This window comes from Danio aesculapii, chromosome 18 (genome assembly GCF_903798145.1).
Source record: "Danio aesculapii chromosome 18, fDanAes4.1, whole genome shotgun sequence".
Taxonomy (NCBI): domain Eukaryota; kingdom Metazoa; phylum Chordata; class Actinopteri; order Cypriniformes; family Danionidae; genus Danio; species Danio aesculapii.
The window spans coordinates 18,191,041-18,211,325 of NC_079452.1; the positions used below are offsets into that span (position 1 = coordinate 18,191,041).

Here is a 20,285-nt window from a genome sequence, read left to right on the forward strand (position 1 = left end):
TTTTTAATGACCGCAGAGAGTCAGGACCTCGGTTTAACGTCTCATCTAAAAGACGCCGCCCACTGACAGTATGGAGTCCCCTTCACTATACTGGGGCATTAGGACTCACACAGACCGCAGGTTATGCGCCACCTACTGGCCTCACTAACACCACTTCCAACAGCAACCTAGTTTTCCCATGTGGTCTCCCATCCAGGTATTGACCTAATTTTAATTCTAATTTAAACTCGAAAAAGTTCACTTAGTTTATATCCAATGGTAAACATTGTTACAAAATCTTTATTTCTCACCTCTGAAACTCTAAAATACACAAGAACTGACTCCATTTGAACTCCACCGAGTGTTCAAAGGCAGTGAGACTGTTGTATGTCATGAATAAGTAATGCTCTGACTCTGCAGAAGACTGTGTTTTTCTCCTCTACAGCCTCCACGTGGACCTGCTGGTTAGTGATTCAAACAAACGGCTAACCTTGAGTTGTCCCAAAGTCCCTTTAAGGCAAGTCATTTCACATTCTGTTTGAATGGGAAAACATGAACTTCTCCAAAATTGCTTGTCAAGCTTACCATTGAATTTCATATTAGGAATTAGCAATAAAATAAAACAACAACTGTCTCTTTAGATTCATTTCTAAACGTTCGAATCACACAAAATGCGCAGAAACTCATGTCTGGTACCTCCCCCCTCCTCCGGAGAATCCTCAGTCTATAGTGATCGCTAATTGGCTCCTGTACTAAAAGTTTAATTCAATTCAATTCACCTTTATTTGTATAGCGCTTTTACAATGTAGATTGTGTCAAAGCAGCTTCACATAGAAGATCATAGTGAATTGAAACAGTGTCAGTTCAGTTTTCAGTGGTTAAGTTCAGTTCAGTTTAGCTCAGTTCAGTGTGGTTTAATAATCACTGAGAGTCCAAACACTGAAGAGCAAATCTATCGATGCGCAGCTCTACAGATCCCAAACCATGCAAGCCAGTGGCGACAGCGGTGAGGGAAAAACTTCACCAATCGGCGAAAGTGAAGAATTAAAAAGCGGGGCTTCATTCACCATTAAGGTTGTTTTCACATAATCTAATTGATGATGTGCGAAATTCAGATGGAGGACAGGAAGTGATTCTTCTAACTTCTTAAATAAAAGATTTGGATCAGACTTTGATGCAAATTGCTCCTTTTGTTAGAATAACACTAAAACTCTTCCTCAATTACTTTGGTCAAGCAACCATGAGTTCCAATATTGGCAAGATATTACTTTACAGAGGTGGTGCAGTGGGTAGCACAATCGCCTTACAGCAAGAAGGCTGGGTCAGTTGGCATTTCTGTGTGGAGTTTGCATGTTCTCCCTGTGGGTTTCCTCCGGGTGGTCTGGTTTCCCCCACAAGTCCGAAGACATGCGGTACAGGTGAATTGGGTAGGCTAAATTGTCTGTAGTGTATGTGTGTGAATGAGTGTGTATGGATGTTTCCCAGTGATAAGCTGGCACATGTTTTATGCAGCGGATGCCCTTCCAGCTGCAACCCATCTCTGGGAAACACTCATTCACACTCATACACTACGGACAATTTAGCCTACCCAATTCACTTGTACCGCATGTCTTTCACTTGTGGGTGAAACCGGAGCTCCCGGAGGAAACCCACGCGAACGCAGGGAGACCATGCAAACTCCACACAGAAACGCCACCTGACCCAGCCTAGGCTCGAACCAGCGACCTTCTTGATGTGAGGCGACAGCACTACCTACTGCACCACTGCGTCGCCCCTACGAGAGTTTAATTAAACTTATTATCTATAGTATGCTTCCAAACACTTTAGTATTTACTATAGTATTTTTTCATGTAACAGCTTATACAGTATCTACCGCCTCAGTGACAGGCAAATTTTTTTTAGTTAAGTAGAAAACTCGGCCCTCTTCATGATATAAGGATCATGCCCAACATATGTGGTTATTTTCTATTTATATCTCCTTTGAAATATGGTAGAAATACACACTTTCCTCTATGTTTCCCATAACGTTTTTTACTTTCTGCCCTCCATCTGAATTTCGTGCGTCACCAGAACCACATGATTGAAAACAACCTATTGACCGTTACACTTTTCCCCATTCAAAACTCTACGAGTGACATGTCTTGTGTTCTAGTCTTTGGTTGTCCTCACCTTTGTGAGATTGTGCTGGTGAGTCTTTCTGAAGTAAAGCGCGGGGACGCCGAGTTCAGAAGCAGAGATCCACTGCAGTGCGGCTCTCAGCTCTCCGTCCACACTGTCTGGCTCCAGGTCACAGTTCAGCACCAGGAGCTCCCGCTGACAGCTGCTGCCGGCCGTCGACAAGCCCGACGTCACCTCTGACAACACAACCAGTGTTACTACAAACAGGTCTACACACACACACACTCATTACATCATTAATGTGGTATCTGAATTCATTTACCGATTGAATTACACAGTCTGCACTGTAAAAAGCGCTGGGTTCCACACAATTCCTTCAAGTTGTCCCAACGCAAAGCGATCAAGTTAACTTCATCATTTTTACAAATTTAAGTGGATTGAACAAAACAGTTAAGTTCTTAACTTAAAATTGTGGTTTCAACTCATTTGAAATAAGTTGTTAGAACAAGCAGCAAAAGTACTTTGAGTGTGAGCATTTAACACTAGTTATATTAAATATAAGTTGAATGCATAAAAGAAAATGAGTAAACCTGTTGCCTGTTGAAATTTTAAGTCAATTAACTATGTGAATAATAATACACAAGTAATATTTGTAAAAATTATGAAAAATGAAGTTTGTTAACTTAATAGTTCCATGTTACAATGGTTTATTTTTAAGTAAACCTTAAAAAAAGTAAACATTTGTAAGTTTAAGTCAACTTGTTGCTTTTAAGGGAATGGTTTTGCTCACTTTAAAGGGCACCTATGATGAAAATCATCTTTTGTAAGCTGTTTGGACAGAACTGTGTGCAGGTATAGTGTGTCCACAGTCATATTGGGGTGATATAAACACAATAATTCTCTCTCTCTTTTTTTAATTGTTCTGATGTTAAAATAGGATGCAAATCCCTCCCATTTTGAGGACGACCGTGACGTGATGTAGGAGTGTGGTTTTCCCGCCCACAGAATTGATTGACAGTCGCGTATTAACAGGTCTCCATTGTAACGATTGTAATCATATCAACAAGACAGGACATGCGCAAAGCAACCGGGATTAAAAGATCTGTTCAGCTCTCTGTGATCATCAGTCATCATCAAATGTGATCAAGAATGAGTTTTACAAGTTTTTAAAACAGTGCATGTTTGTAATGAATTTCAGCGATTTACTTCAGCTTTACTTTATCACCACAGCCGCATATCAGTACAATTATAAAAGAATATGCTTCAATCCTGGTTTGTGGACGTTAAATCAGGTTTATTTTGAACATTAACATAACAGATATCCATACAGCAGTGGAGATTAACGTGTATCCTGTCACATATGCGTGCAAAAACAGTGCAAAGCTAAACGCGCGCTGTCTGTGTGTGTGTCCACTGTGTGTGCACATGAACTTTGTAACGACATTGTGTGTGACTCATCGTTGCAACTCCACAACAAATACATCAAATAATCATTGGTTAAGTTTTTACTGTGGTATTTATTACAAACATTACAGGAGATCTGCTTCCTTCATGTCTGTCACTGTGCTGTTTATCTGACGCAGTCGAGGGCGGAGACTGAGGCACACTCTGACAGGCACGTGGGAACGGTAGGTGGGGAGAACTAGCATTAAAGGCACAGTCCACAAAAACAGCTACAAGATGCTCAGAGCTAAAAATGACAAAGTTCTGAAAGAGCTATTAAATAATCTGATGGATGTTTTCAGCTGAAACTTTACAGACTCATTCTGGAGACACAAATGACATATTAAATCTGGAAAAAGGGGTCAAATATGTGCCCTTTAAGTAAAGTCAACTTGTTGCTTTTAAGGGAACTGGTTTACTCCCTTTTTTAAGTAAAGTCAACTTGTCAAAATGTTAGAATTTCTTATTATAAAAGAAAACTGTATTTATGACACAACTCTCAGTTGTAATTATTCATAGCTTAGTGGATAGTGTACTGATGCGTTTACAGATGTGGATGAAGCGTCAAGAGCGAGTGATTTACATGTTAAGTCAATGCAAAGATGGAGCTAGCCCGCATTGACTTAACAGAAGCCCTGCCTGTGACGCGAATCTCCGTCTATTGTGATGTGAATTTGACGCGCGAATGAAGCGGATAAACTCAAAATGTTCATGCGTCTATTTACGCACGAATAGCATGATTTAGTCGTGCATGCCTTGTCTGGTGTGAACACCCCATTAGTGTATAGCCTAGTAAGATTAAGGCTAAATCTTTGACTACTTTTCAACCAACGTACACTTTGTAAGCCGTTTTCAAATTGATGTGTTTGTAGTCACAAAAATTACTGTTGTCATGTAAACAAACAGGCGAAATGCATAGAAATGTAAACATTTAAACATTTTTTGGTTGCAAACTTCACATAAACAGCCCCTCCGACAGCATGTCTGTGAATATACTGGTAGTAGAAATGCTCATTACTTGCTCTAAAGCAGCAATAAAAGTAGAAGCAGCAGCGTAGCAGATCTATTCCACAAAGACCAAACCCATATACACCATATGCCATATACATAGATGCTAAATCATTCTGAGGAGTTAGCATGTTCTCCCTGTGTTGGTGTGGGTTTCCTCTGGGTGCTCTCCCGCAGCCCAAAGACATGCACTTTAGGTGAATTGGATGAACTAAATTGGCTGTACTGTATGTAATGTAATATAATGTGTGTATTTATATAGCGCATTTATTGTGTATGGCCATACACCCAAAGCGCTTCAGAATCATGAGGGGCGTCATCACCACCAGTGTGCAGCATCCACTTGGATGATGCCACGGCAGCCACAGGACAACGGCACCAGTGCGCTCACCACACACCAGCTATGGGTGGAGTGGAGAGACTGTGATAGAGCCAATTCAGTGGATGAGGATGATTGGGAGGCCATGATGGGTAAGGGCCAATTGAGGGACTTTGGCCAGGACACCGGGGTTACACCACTACTCTTTACGAGAAGTGCCATGGGATTTTTAATGACCACAGAGAGCCAGGACCTCGGTTTAACGTCTCTTTCAAAAGACAGCGCCCACTGACAGTATAGTGTCCCCTTCACTTTACTGGGGCATTAGGACTCACACAGACCACAGGTTGAGCGCCCCCTGCTGGCCTCTCTAACACCACTTCCAACAGCAACCTAGTTTTTCCCATGTGGTCTCCCATCCAGGTACTGACCAGGCTCAGCCTTGCTTAGCTTCAGTGAGTAACCGGTCTTGGGCTGCAGGGTGATATGGCTGTGGCTGTGTATGAGTGTGTGTGAATGTGAGAGTGTATGGGTGCTTCCCAGTACTAGGTTGCGGCTGAAAGGGCATCCGCTGCATAAAACATATGCTGGCGGTTCATTCCGCTGTGGCGACCCCTGATAAATAAGGGAGTAAGCCGAAGGAAAATGATTGAATGAATGAATGAATGAATCTTTCTGCCAGAAATGAGCACACAGCCCAATGCATGTGGAGACCTTTACTTAAATATCTCCTTTTATCAAGAGTGTGAGTGATGAAGAGCTCAGGGGGAAACAAGAGAGAGGCTTGAAATATTCTCAGCGCTAAACCCTCACTCCAGGACAGATGAGCTAATCGCACTTTTCTAGAGTTACTTTCAAAGCCAGAGGTTTTAGCGGATCGTCTTTAACGTAACTCAAGTTTTTTCTTTCAGTACATCTCTATCCTCCACAAAAATCAGCGCCAGAATTAGTCTGTGGTGTTTTATTCTTGCCCGATCACACGTCTTCTGTTTTAGCAGCGTTTCGTCTCTCTGCTTTGGCTATCAGCTCTCGTGTGTGAGTCTGTGTGTGTGTGTATGTGTGAATCTGAGTGTGAGTGTGTGTCTATGTTCCTAACAGGTACACAATGTCATAAGACTTTAATATTAGGTTAGATTAAGGTTGTGACGTCAGAGTTTAATGTCTAGCCAGCGTCTAAGGATGATGTTATTTTAACGTCCAATAATGACGTCAAATGACGTTCATATTTGGTTGATTTTAGGTTGTGCTGGAAAGTGACCAAAATCCAACGTTGAGCCAACATCTTAAACCAACGTCATATTGACGTCAAATACTGACATTAATTCATCAGGTATGGCAACCAGAATCCAACATCTGATAGATGTCATATTGGTAACGTCCACACAACATCAAGCAGTAACATCATTACACGTTGATATTTGGTTGGTATTAGGTTAGACGTTGACATTGACTGACGTCGGTCTATCGTTGAGTTTTGATGTCAACCCAATTTTCATTTCCAAACAAAATGCAACGTCCCCACAACGTTGTGGTACATCGCCAATCTGACATCATGTTCCTGTCCTGTGCCTGCTTGGTTTGTGTGTGTGATTGTGTGTGGGTGTATCTGTAAGTACGTGAGAGAGTATGTTTATGTGTATGTTTGTGAGAGTGTGTGTATGTTCGCGTATGTGTGTATGTATGAGTTTGTGTATATGTGTGAGAGAATGTGTGTATATGCATGTCTGAGTGTGTATGTTTGAGTGTATGTGTTTAGGTGTGTATTTTTGAGAGAGTGTGTATGTGTATGTGTACATGGTAGTGTTGTTGATCAAGTGTTTATATGAATGTGTTAATTCTATTTGTTTTATAACCACATTTCATAAAAACAGGATGCATAAACACTTTGATTGACATCAGTGGGTGAAAAGCCCCTCATTAGAGGTCACTCCCTCATTAGCATAACAGCCCTGAGTGAGCACAATCTCATTTGTATTTAAAGCGACAGTCGCTAAAACGGCACAATTAGGATCAAAGCCTAAAAGAGGCCGTTTCAGAGAGATATAAATCATTATTTGTGTTATATTTTCAGCTGAAATTTCACAGACACACTTTAGGGACACCAGAGACTTTTTTTACATCTTGTAAAAATGGGCATAATAGGGCCCCTTTAAAACATGCAGATCATATCCAGTATTTATTGAAATAAATCAGCCTTGGCAGCTTGATACTCGCACTGAGCAATATGACAATGATGCTTGTATATTGTTTGTTTCAGCAGTCCAACACATTAACTTCTGGCTCAGAAACATCAAGCCCACTCACGCTGCCCACACCGATGCTTCAGCCACATGCATTTTCATCATTACATCTAATCACCTCCAAAGTTGAAGTCTAGAGATCATCTTGTGCTACATTTGCATGAAGAACAGCTAAAGTTGAAAAAGTGTCTCATCTAAAGCCACTGGTGCCCCATCAAAAATGTCTGTTTCCTCATTCACAGTGAAATTTCACTCTCCAGAAGAATATGCAACATTTATGTTGAAAAATTCAGACTGACAGAAAATGAGAAACAGCTCAGTTCAGACTGAGCGCATTAGCACAGAAGTGTGAAGAGCGGTGATACTGTGATTTACTTTAAATTCGCCTGCCTGCCAAAAACAGCCAGTATTACAGCTAAAAGACATACAGCGGCGAAAATAAGTATTGAACGTGACACCATTTTTCTCCAGAAACATATTTCTAAAGGTGCCGTCGACCAATGACTGAATTTTCCCCCAGAGCGAATGACACTGGAGCATTTTAAAGCCGTGATTCTTCAGCGGATCGCTCTGATGTCAGCTTATAGACAAACCAGCTGATCGACGTGACTTTGAAACGCTCCAGTGTCCCTGTATCTGAGGTTACACTCAGTAAACAGCGGTGAGTTTTGTGAACTGATGACCTTCACCGCTAATCACAGTAATTTCTGTTGAACATTTCGTTTTCAGTATTGATAGGTGCCGAATTCCAGTATCGTGACAACACTACATCCAATTGCCCTAAAGCGCATGTGTTTGGACTGTGGGGGAAACCGGAGAACCAGGAGGAAACCTATGCGAACATGGGGAGAACATGCAAACTCCATACAGAAATGCCAACTGGCCTGCCCGGGATGCGAATCAGCGACCTTCTTGCTGTGAGGCGACAGTGCCAACCACTGAGCCACCGTGCTGCCCATACTAATCATATATATTCATTTTGGTTCTTCGGATGTTGTAAACATTTGTACTCTTGTGCATCCTCATTGTCTTTTCTTGTCAGGCTTCTTTTGTTATTTTGGCTGGTAATACAAACAACATCAATTTGACCAAAAAGATGGATTTATTTTGTTAATTCACCCTCATGATCATCACAGATTCCCTGTTAACAGTTTGGATTGGATTTGGACTTAGATTGATATAAATCCGGTAAGACTTTATTTTGATGGTTCACTTGAGTATTAGTAGACTGTCTGCTTAATATCTGTTGATTCTGCTCCTTCAACAGACATCTAACTGACTATAAGACACTTAGCAAGTACATGTCAACTTACACTAACCCCAACCTAACAGTCTACTTGTAATCTAATGAGAATTAGTTGGCATACAGATGCAGTGTAACTTAATTCAACACACAGACCATCAAAATAAAGCGTGACCATAAATCCTACAAAAACACAGTGAATATCTGTTATGAGCTCTGTGGATTTTCATATCTTACGCTGTACATGCACAAACAGATACTAAAAGCAAACATTACATATAGGCGCAATAGCCTAGTGGTTAGTGCACCGACATACAGTATGGTGCAGTAGCATGTCAGGGCGTCCTGAGTTCAAATCCCGGCTCGAGGACATTTCCCTACCCTACCCCCCCCCCCCCCCTCTCTCTCTCTCTCTCCAACTTCGCTTCCTGTCTCAATACTGTCCTATCTAATAAAGGCAAAAAATAAATCTAAAAAAAAACATTACAGTGCATCATATATCCTCTTTTAAGGTTTTTAAAGGTTTTTTAGACGTAGTGTGTTCCAAAACGGTGTCAAATCTCGCATTTAGAAGATATAAACCTAATATACACATCCAAAGCAATTTGTCACTTCCGTCTAAATGAATCAAGGATTTTATTATGGTCACCTCATACTTCAGTTTCTCATCAAATCTTTCGACCAATCAAATGCTGTCTAGTGTCTAGTGCCTGCCCCCTTCAAGGCGCGTCTCATTTGCTTTTCATTTGATTCGCTTGAGCTCAACCACTCTTACTGGCAGAGCTGTGCTAAAAATTAAATGCTATTGGCTGTTTTTTTTTATAAATGGGCGGAGCTATTATATGCCCCGCTCTCTCTTCATGTTTCAGTTGAGATTACGTCAAACTCTGAATAAAAAATGCACAGTTTAAAGCATGTCACGGGACCTTTAAGGATATCTATAAGCTAGCGTGCTTCAAAACAGTGACAAAATTCACATTTAGAAGAAGATATAAACATCCAAAGCTTGCAGTTCGCCACTTCCGCCTAAATGAATCATCGATTTTATTATGGTCACCTCATACTTCAGTTTCTCATCAAATCTTCCGACCAATCAAATGCTGTCTAGTGTCTGACATGCCCCGCCCCCTTCTTCTCATTTGCTTTTCATTTGATGTGCTTGAGCTCAACCACTCTCACTGGCAGAGCTGTGATAAAAACAAAACACTATTGTTTTTTAAAGGGGAGGGGCTATTCTATGCCCCGCCCTCTCTTCATGTTGAGATTACATCACATTTCGAATTAAAAATGCACATTTCAAAGCACTTTTAATATTATTGCATGCATGTGTGTAGTAAACTCACCGTCCGTCTGATCCTGACAGTGCGAAGTCTTCCGCTCTCTCTCCTCACTGCAGACAGAGACACTATCATTATCATCCTGTATAGAGAAACACTGGCCCTGTTCCAGTCACCTCACGGAGCCCTTCAGGGGCCCGACTGTACTGCACTCATCTAATAAGCTCAAAATAGTAAATGACTGCAAGCTTTTGGCCACAAAGCCTATTAAAGCGCCGATGTTTGAGACAGTTCCCAGACGCAGCAAACGAGAGCGCTTAGTGAGCACTTTTACACACACAAAGACATACACACACACACACCAGCTGTTCATTTCCGCTTGCCAAAATGTTCTTCCTCAGAAAATTCCCAAAACATGCACTTTAAACTCTTGTGGATGAACGCAAACTGCATATATGTTGGAAAAAATATGTATTTATATTATCATAATTTTAATAAATATATAAAAATTTATATATATATATATATATATATATATATATATATATATACATACACACACACTACCGGTCATAAGTTTGGGGTCAGTTTTTTTTTTTAAGAAAATCATTATGGGCGATGCACTGGCGCAGTAGGTAGTGCTGTATCTCACAGCAAGAAGGTCGCTGGTCCAAGCCGCTTTTATTAAATGTAAAAAATAGTTAAATATTTATTAACATTTTAATGTATTGTATGTAGTTTCAAATGGAAATGTTACTCAAGTCATTATTACTTTATTACTATTACCATTAATAATAACAATAATTAATATTAGAGTGATTTCTGAAGGATCATGTGGAGTAATGAGCTGAAAATTCATCATTAAAATCACTGGAATAAATGATTAAATTAAATGATAAACTACTTTTGAACAGTTATTTTATAGTGCAATAACATTTCACAATTTTACGAAGTGTGCTGTATTTTTGATGAAATAAATGCAGCCTTGGTGAGCAGGAGAAGCTTATTTTAAAACATCTAAAAATCTTACTGACCCCAAACTTTTGACTGGTAGTGCAGACCCTTAGCCAGGGGGAGGGGTTCGGGTGGTTCGGAAGACCCACCCCTCACTGACAAAGGGAATTTGTCCCATACATGAGCTCATTTGTCATATTTGGACTGCTATGCCATCATAATTAGTAAAAATAACCAATTGAAAAATGCTTTAAGACCAAGCGGAATCCTGATGTGACTAGTTAATCCGTTTTGGCCAATGCAGACAATTATTTTTCAAAAGTTGAACATCCAGCTGTGCAAGAAAACATCTGACATAAGCAAAATCATATTTCGCTACTTTATTGTTTTTAAAAAAAGACTTGTTATTTGTTATTGTTATTTATATAGACTTGTTAGAGGCTAGAAAAATTGTAAAGCTCTAAACTATTGTTGTTATTATTATTATTATTGTTATTATTATTATTGTTATTATTGTTATTATTATTGTTATTATTATTATTATTGTTATTATTATTATTATTATTATTGTTGTTATTATTATTATTATTGTTATTATTATTATTATTATTATTGTTATTATTATTGTTGTTATTATTGTTATTATTATTGTTATTATTATTATTATTGTTATTATTATTATTATTATTGTTATTATTATTGTTATTATTATTATTATTATTGTTATTATTGTTATTATTATTGTTATTGTTATTATTGTTATTGTTATTATTATTATTATTATTATTATTATTATTATTGTTATTATTATTATTGTTATTATTATTATTATTATTATTATTGTTATTATTATTGTTATTATTATTATTATTGTTATTATTATTATTATTGTTGTTGTTGTTGTTGTTGTTGTTATTATTATTATTATGTTATCATTTTTATTATTGAAACGGCCAAATTCTGACTGAGGAAAATTGAATGTGCTGGCCAGTTTGTTATTTGCCTAATAAGTTACAGTATGCTACAGTTTTTAATTTAAAACTTTTTTCTAATAATATATGATGTAAGAAATTGGTATTTTAAAAACAAATATTTGTCATATTTCTTCGTTTAAAATATTTAGGAAATATGTTTGGTACATCAAAAAGTGTGGTTATGATGACCATCCAACAAACTTATTCAGCTAAAAATAGTGCTTAAAATGTCACTAAAACACAGTATTTAAATCTATATATATATATGTCCAGAAGAGTCTACATTAATTAAGACCCTTAAGAACAAAATACAATTGATTACACACACAAATACAGTGGGGTCAGTTCAGGATGTAGCACAGTGCTCATTCAGTAAATGCACAGCTAAACAATATGCTAATTGTGGCTGTTAATGTTAAGTTAAATTTATGCCAAGTCGTCACAAATAAAACAATGCATGGGAAATGGCTTTGGTCGGCATGTTAGTTGCAGTGTACTATGCAACATGCTCCTCTAAACAAGCTAACGTAAACTCAATAAGTAAGATTTTAATCGCTAATATAGCAGAGTCATTTATAAATACCCGCATCCCCGCAGGCATTTACGCCCATGTCTTCACACTTATTTCCTTATAAATGTATTTTACACTGTAGATACAAAAAGTAGTTCAAATGATCTTAAATAATAGAAAATGTGATATTTAATCCCGGTGCTTTTTACATGAAATCCTGCATCATGGCGCTTTGTTATTAGGCATTCATTCTGCTGAAAAGGCTTCAAAATGTGACTATTTTAGCACCATTTCACCTTTTTCTTTCCGTTTTCTACTTTTTCACAAGCAAACTGAATTACAGCTATAATTATTCTTCAAAATAATGCTATTAGAGCATGTATGAGAAATCTGTATGCAAATGTTTCTTTTCAGACTACATAAATAATGATGAATTAAAATGAATGTAGTTTTGTTGACATATGTAAGACTAATAATAAAATATCACCTAAAATGTTTGTTTCATGAAATCTACTAGTGGCATTATGTAAATATAAAAGATTTAAAGATATTATTTTGATCAAGACTGACGTGGAAAAGGGATGATTATTTAAAATTTTACTTCTTTAAAGCTCTTTAAAGAATCCTGTAGCATATAGCCTATCTAAATATTATAATTACAACTATTTTTAATAAATTATCCATACTTCCCCCTTGTGTTTGGCTAATCTAAATATTTTTATTAATTATTATTAATAATGATTCATTATTGACATTTCCCTCTTGCATTTGGCTTACCTAAATATTATAATAATTATAACTATTTATAATAAATTATCCATACTTCCCCCTTGTGTTTGGCTAATCTAAATATTTTTATTAATTATTATTAATAATGATTCATTATTGACATTTCCCTCTTGCATTTGGCTTACCTAAATATTATAATAATTATAACTATTTATAATAAATTATTTATATTTCCCTCTTGCGTTTGGCTTATCTAAATATTATAATTAACTATGACTAATTATGATTCATTATTAATATTTCCCTCTTTTGCGTTTGGCTTATCTAAATATCATAATAATTATAACTATTTATAATAAATTATTCATATTTCCCCCTTGTGTTTGGCTTATCTAAATATTATAATAATTATAACTATTTATAATAAATTATTCATATTTCCCCCTTGTGTTTGGCTTATCTAAATATTTTAATTAATTATGACTAATAATGATTCATTATTAATACCTTCCCCTTGTGTTTGGCTAATCTAAATATCATAATTAATTATAGCGATTTATTATTATTAATATTTCCCCCTTGAGCTACAATAGGTTAATATCTGTGGTAACACTTTACAAAACAGTTGCATTAGTAAATGTGAGTTTAAGTATATTTACAAACATGAACAAAAAATGAACAACATATTTATTACAGAATTTATTCAACTTTAGTTAATGAAAACAAAGTCATTCACCGTTAGTTCATGTTAACTCACAGTCCATTAACTAATGTTAACAAGCATAATTTCTATTTTAATAACGCACAGGCAAATCTTGAACTACGATCAATTAATTGCTGTACTATTGAGTAGTATTGCTGATTATTAGTTCATGTTGGTAAATACATCAACTAACATTAACTAATATAACCTCATTATAAAGTTTGACCAGATTCGTCTTTGTTTAGCCTGGAAAGTTGTCTTTAGCTCAGCAGAATGAGCCTCTAATGTTCACCTGATTACATTGTAATTTGGTGAAGAAACAAGAAGCAAACAGGAAGCAAATATGAGCACTTGCTGGGACTCTGAGTGTTAGTAGTTATTATCAGCGCAGATCTCAATGAGTGATACCTGATTAAGTTGCCGGAGATGGAAAAGTCCAGAAAGCCCTCCAGGTCTGCCAGTCCCAGACTAGAAGCGCTGCTGTTCCCATTTCTGAAACACACACACTGTCAAATAACAACATGCACACGTACACTCCCTCTCAAAGGTCTGGAATAATTGTGATTTTCGGCAAATATTGTATTTAAAGTTGCATTTATTTGATTAAAGAAAAGCAAAAAGTAGTTTTATTTCAATTTGAAATAAATAATTAAATAATTAAAATAAAATAGAGTTGAAGTCAGAATTATTAGCCCTCCTGAATTATTAGCCCCACTGTAATATTTTTGCACAATTTCTGTTTAACGGAAAAAAGATTTCTTCAACACATTTCTAATCATAACAGTTTTAATAACTCATGTCTAATAACTGTTTTATTTTATCTTTGCCATGATGACAGCACATAATATTTCACTATTTTTCAAGATACTAGTATTCATCTTAAAGTGACATTTAAAGGCTTAATTAGGTTAATCAAGTCATTGTATAATGATGGTTTGTTCTGTAGACAATCGAAAACAAATAATGCTCAAGGGGGTTAATAATATTGATCTTAAAATGTTTTTTTTTTAAAACTTTTTTTAGACTTTCTCCAGAAGAAAAAATATTATAGCAAATACTGTGAAAAATTCCTTGCTCTGTTAGGGGCTGATCACACTGAATACGCTTTTTTTTGCGTTGAGAGGTGCATCGTTTCAGTAGTTAACTAACGGCTGCGAGCATTTTGCGTGCTGCTTATGCACCCTGCATGCCTCGCGTTTTAATCACCTGCTGCGCTTCGCGTTTTTGCTGTTGCGTGCTTAGTTGATAAAAGTCAACTCGGAAAAAAGCACATTACGTCAGTCGTGTCTTTTTCATTCTCCAATCAAATGAAAACAGAGGCGGGGTTTCCATTGAGGTGACAGCAGTGTTTAGGTGCGTTCGACTTGAACCACAGCAGCCGGTGATCAACGAGATTAAACGAGCGCAGGCGGGGGCGGAGTTGAAAACGGAGCTGTCAAGCCAGACACTTCTGGGCTCAAAGTTGCGGCAGTCATGATGACCTATCACATCATCATTTATTTATTTATTTTTTTAACAACAACATATTTACAGTATAAATAAAACAGAATAAAGTCTCTACAAACTATAGTTCATTTTAAAACAATAAGGGAATTATCGATTAAATTTGAGTAGCCTATAACAAACGCATGAGAGAAAGACGAGGAAACGAGAGGGTAATATAAACATAAAAAGAAAATAAATATCAACAAATAGGCCTAATAAACACACAACAATAAGCACAAATTCTAAGAGTTTAAAAATCACTAGGGTAATTTAATAGGCTTGTTTGAATATGCTAAAAAGGGCTTTACATTTATTTACATTAATAAATATCAAACTTCCCAATATATATTAGTGTAAAACCCAAAACATGGTGTTTTGTTGAAGTCTTAAACAATGCTTAAGATTATTTTGGATAAAGAAAGCATTTTTAAAAGCACTTTAATTCAAAAAGATTGAACAAAAAGACATTCCTAAAATAAGTGAGCTACATTATTTAACAGAAGATGATACTGCAGTAAAATATTTGTAATATTTTAATAAGCATATATATAAGATATATACAAGATAGAGATGGCATAAAAACTTAATTGTTTGTTTAGAATTTTGTGTGATGGAATTTATGCCTAATAATAAACCTGAAACACACGTGGTTGTTGTCATGCGGTGGATCCAGCCAATCGTGTAATATCGGTGTCATCATCGCAGCTCCTGCAGTCGCTCTTCAGACGCTGCACCAGCTGAATCAATCGTCTGATCTCAGAGCGATGTCGCAGTACTTTGATGCCACAAGTCATGTGGCATCTGAGCAGCGTCAAGCCGGACAAAATGTCTAACCGGTATACACCGCTTTAAGACAGATTTCGATCGGTCTGTGCAGTGCTGCATGAAGCCGAACGCACATTTTGTGTTGTCAAGATGACTATGAAGACTTTTAAAGATGGAGGAGAGACTAATGGTCGCTCTTTCGAAGTTATCCAGAGTTGTGTGACTTCACAAATCTTGAATATCACAATATTATTAAATATTACCACTATAACAATATCAACAGCAGCGCTCGCACACAATACGCAGCTGATTCAGTCGTTGCCTAGCGACATAAAAAGCGCAGTGCACTTCTTTTTTTTTCTTGTCAACAAAAAAGTCAGTGAGGAGCTCCCGGTGCACCTCGCGTTTTTGGAACGTAAAAGTGCGATCAGTGTGATCGACCCCTTAAACATCATTTGGGAAACATTTGAAAAAGAAAAAAAATGTACAGCAGGGCTAATAATTCTGACTTTAATTGTAAATTTAAACAGAAAACTGCTATTTTAACTTAGAAAATAAATCGAAAATCACATGGACGTCTATTTTCGACATCATTAAGAAATCATAATTATTCCAAACTTCAGACTGGCTGTGCAAGCTATGCAAAACGTTTCCTCTATTTGCTCTTATTCAGTGTGTCAGAATCATAAATGCAGAAGCTCCTGATTCCTCTCAGCAATGATCTGTAAGCCGTGGATAACAGCATGAACACTGGCATGGGATTCATTAGCATGGGCACCAACTCCACTGCCAGCTGATGACTATGAACGTGTGCCTGTAAACTTTCCCCCTGACCGGGCAGAAAGAGAACTGCGGATGAAACGGGGGTTAAAGCCAGATGAAGGCGAATGTTGTGATATCCAGACGGGGGTAAGTGAAGATGGCATTGAGTTGGCGCAGGTAAGTCACCCATTATATCCTTCTCATTGTGTAGAGTCAACAGGAAGTGACATGTGGCACCTGCCTGTCAGAGTGAAGCTCCATCCTGTCAGACTGAGGTTTCTCTAGGCGTAAACTGTAATTCAGACTGGAGTCTACTAATACACTAGACAGTGTGTTAATGCTAACAATGCTAACAGTGTGTTTATCTGTGTGTGTGTGTGTGTGTGTGTGTGTGTGTTTGTGTAAAAAACACCTTGATATGAAGGTTACAACACTGAACTCAATATTTGGAGGTCGGAATTATATTAGCTAGCATTAGTCCACATTTTTCGTGAATATTAGTTCATGATGTTTTTACGATTTTATTTTTTTTGTAAATATTAAATATAATATGCAATTTTGTAAATAAAAAACGCAATGTCTGCCTTTAATTTAACGTTATTTAAGTCAAACTAAATAAAAATGATAAATGTCACCCGGGCTAATGGTTTAGCTTTATTAAATTAGTTTTCGAATTTCCATTTTTACCATACCAAATTCCCTCCATTGGCCCTTACTCATCATGGCTTCCTAATCATCCTCATCCTCTGAATTGGCTCTATCACTGTCTCTCTGCTCCACCTATAGCTGGTGTGTGGTGGGCGCACTGGCGCCGTAGTCCTGTGGCTGCCGTTGTATTATCAGAATGGATGCTGCACACTGGTGGTGGTATGGAGAGACCCCCCCCCCCACCCCACCTCATGTTACAAGTTACAATTTTCTGTTTATTTTTGTTTTGTTATTGTTGGAACATTTTAAAACATTTTCTTGCTTTTATTATTAATTTTTATATTCATTTAATTCAGTCAGAATTTTTTGCTGAATATTTCTAATTAATTACCTTCTTATGATTTTAGTTCACATTTGATTAATTTTGGCTAAATATTTCCATTTCAATTTGTTTTGTTTTGTAGTTGTTGGTTTGATATTTAAATTAAACGAAATAAACAAATACGTGATATGTCACCCTGGCTAATAGTTATAATAAATGTAGCTTTTGTATTTTATCTATTTTTAGGTAACTTAAAAATTCGTGTAACACATTTTATGGTTGTAGCTAACTATATAATGTAACTAAAACATGTTGGGTTGATTGTCCTTTTTTTCTACTCCTCCAATTATAATGTTTAAAGTTAACCAGTTTCTTTCCAATGTTTTTTTTATTTTATTATTATTATCACTTAATTTAGTCAGATATTTTCTATAAATATGTTGAATTAGTACCATTTTTATGATTTTAGTTCATTCTTTCATTCATTTTCCTTCAGCTTAGTCCCTTATTTACCAGGGGTCGCCACAGCGGAATGAACCTCCAACTATTCCAGCATATGTTTTATGCAGCGGAACCCTTACCGCGCAACATTTTATTTTTATATATCTTATTTTTGATTTGATTTGACACGTAGACATGCCATGACAACATTTTTGCAGTAAGTGGCATTACATTTTGTGGAAAAAACAAGGTGTATTATATTTTATTATAACAGTATTTTAAGGTTTTGTGTGTTATTAACTCACCTTTTGAAGGGAGTTTAATTGACAGGCGATCATTTCAAAGTCCTTCCAATAACTCATGTTGAGCAACTCTAAATATTTCAAACAGCAAGGTTTAACCTGAGGCTCTTTATCCCCACACTCATATTCTGTTAGGGATCACTAAATCATGTCATTGCCACTGTGCAAATAATTAGGTTAAAATGAAAAGCAAATAGGACATTAGCGTTATAACTGAATTCTGGGCTAAACTATAAATCAAATTACCGGCAAATACATTTTTTAATGATCTCTATGCGTGAATGTCTCAGAAAGTCATTGCATTTCATTCTGTATCACTATGTCTGTGTATTTATGTGATCCAGAGGCTTTTAAAGGTTGGACTAATCACACAAGCCACATTGCATTAATATCAATTAAGATGTGTCAAAACGGTTATATTAGTTATTACACAGTAAGGCAAAAGAGCACTCATCAGAGCTAATAAACAGCTGCCATAAAGATGAGGGAAGCAAGCTCACATATGGGTGCTAAACTGCGCTTCAGAACTGCATTTAGCACATGTAGCTTAATGAAAAGCCAAATGGAGAAGCCACACTGTCCAGCAAGGCATGACGGGCTACTGGAAGACTGACCCCTCGCTTAGCTGGATAAAGCTACTGGTGGTCTCCTCCTGGGGGTCTTCTTCAGGGGCAATCTGTGCCCAGCTGCCTGAGCCACTTTCCTCACTGCTAGCGCTGAGAGACCGCCGCTCCACCTCCACTCCAGCAGGGGGCACTTTGGCCACTGAGGAGACCCTGTATGAGTCACTGCTGAGGGGGGAAAGAGGACACAACCAGCCATTTCTACTGCGAATTTAGCAGCTAAAACGTATTTATTTTATTTAAGCTTCGAAAGGATCTACAAATGATCTGTCCTTTTGAAGCAAGCAGCTAATATGTACCTGGAAAGACAGCTACATTAACAGGCATGGGCGCCACTAGGGGTTGGGGGGGTTAAGTTAAGAAAATTCTTAGGGCTCATGCCGTTTTGGGGCCCTGAGAGATACTATTAGGGGCCCACCAGACACCCCAACTCTTCAATTTCGTCTGCAACCCCCTTTCACTTTCGTTCGCTACAATCATCCTACACCCCTACCCCCGCTCTTCAATTTTGTCTGTGACGAAAACAGGAATCATTCATTCATTCCATTTTAAGGGTTCAAGGGTTAGTCCCTTATTTATCAGGGGTCGCCACACCGGAATGGCATATGTTTTACACAGCGGATGCTGCAACCCAGTACAGGGAAACACCCATACACTCTCACATTCACACACATTCATACACTACAGCCAATTTTGTTTAACCAAATATATTTGGACTGTGGGGGAAACCAGAGCACCCGGAGGAAACCCACGGCAACACGGGGAGAACATGCAAACTCCACACAGAAATGCTAACTGGGTCACCCAGGACTCGAACCAGCAACTTTCTTCCTGTGAGGCGACAGTGCTAACCACTGAGCCACGATGCCGCCCTAACAGGAATTAGTCACCTTTAAATACAGTAGGTGCATCCCAAATCGCATACTTATGCACTATTCTACGCCATTTTAATAGTGTAATAGTAAATAGTGTAAGTAGTGCATTCACATTGAAAAATAATAAGTGCACTTTAATTACCCGGATGATGCACTTATTCAGCCGGTAAAATGAAGTGTGGAATGTTGGACACTTCACGCACTCAACGACCACAGTTTTGCTCACGTAGCGGAAGGGGCGGAGCTATCGGGCACACATGTTGGATAACTTTATTTATTTTGGGTTGTGAAAGCAAAATTCTCCTAAGACAGTGATTATAGCGCCTCCTGATCGCGAATGCGGTTATACTCATGGCAGGTATAATTTGGTAGTTTGGTCATTTATTTCACTGATTTGGCAACCGTCCAACATCATTAGGGAAACGGTTTGAATTTCCGCTTAGTAAAAAAACATTAGAGCTCCATTTGGGAGGACACTACATAAATATACTATGCTGTTGAGTGTGTAAGTGCACAAGTACATAGTGTATAGTGTGCCATTTGGGATGCAGCTAGTGACTGTCA

At 37.4% G+C, this 20,285-nt stretch overlaps 1 protein-coding gene across 1 annotated transcript in view; it reads right to left on the minus strand.

The window, feature by feature from the left end:
• Positions 1-20,285, minus strand: part of sphkap (SPHK1 interactor, AKAP domain containing) — a 99,528-nt gene that overhangs the window by 4,250 nt on the left and 74,993 nt on the right. The window contains exons 8-10 of the mRNA XM_056478710.1: positions 13,907-13,990; positions 9,694-9,740; positions 2,149-2,333 (exon numbers count right to left, since the gene is read on the minus strand). Coding sequence (XP_056334685.1) covers positions 2,149-2,333; positions 9,694-9,740; positions 13,907-13,990 — 316 coding nt within the window. The remainder of the gene's footprint in view (positions 1-2,148; positions 2,334-9,693; positions 9,741-13,906; positions 13,991-20,285) is intronic.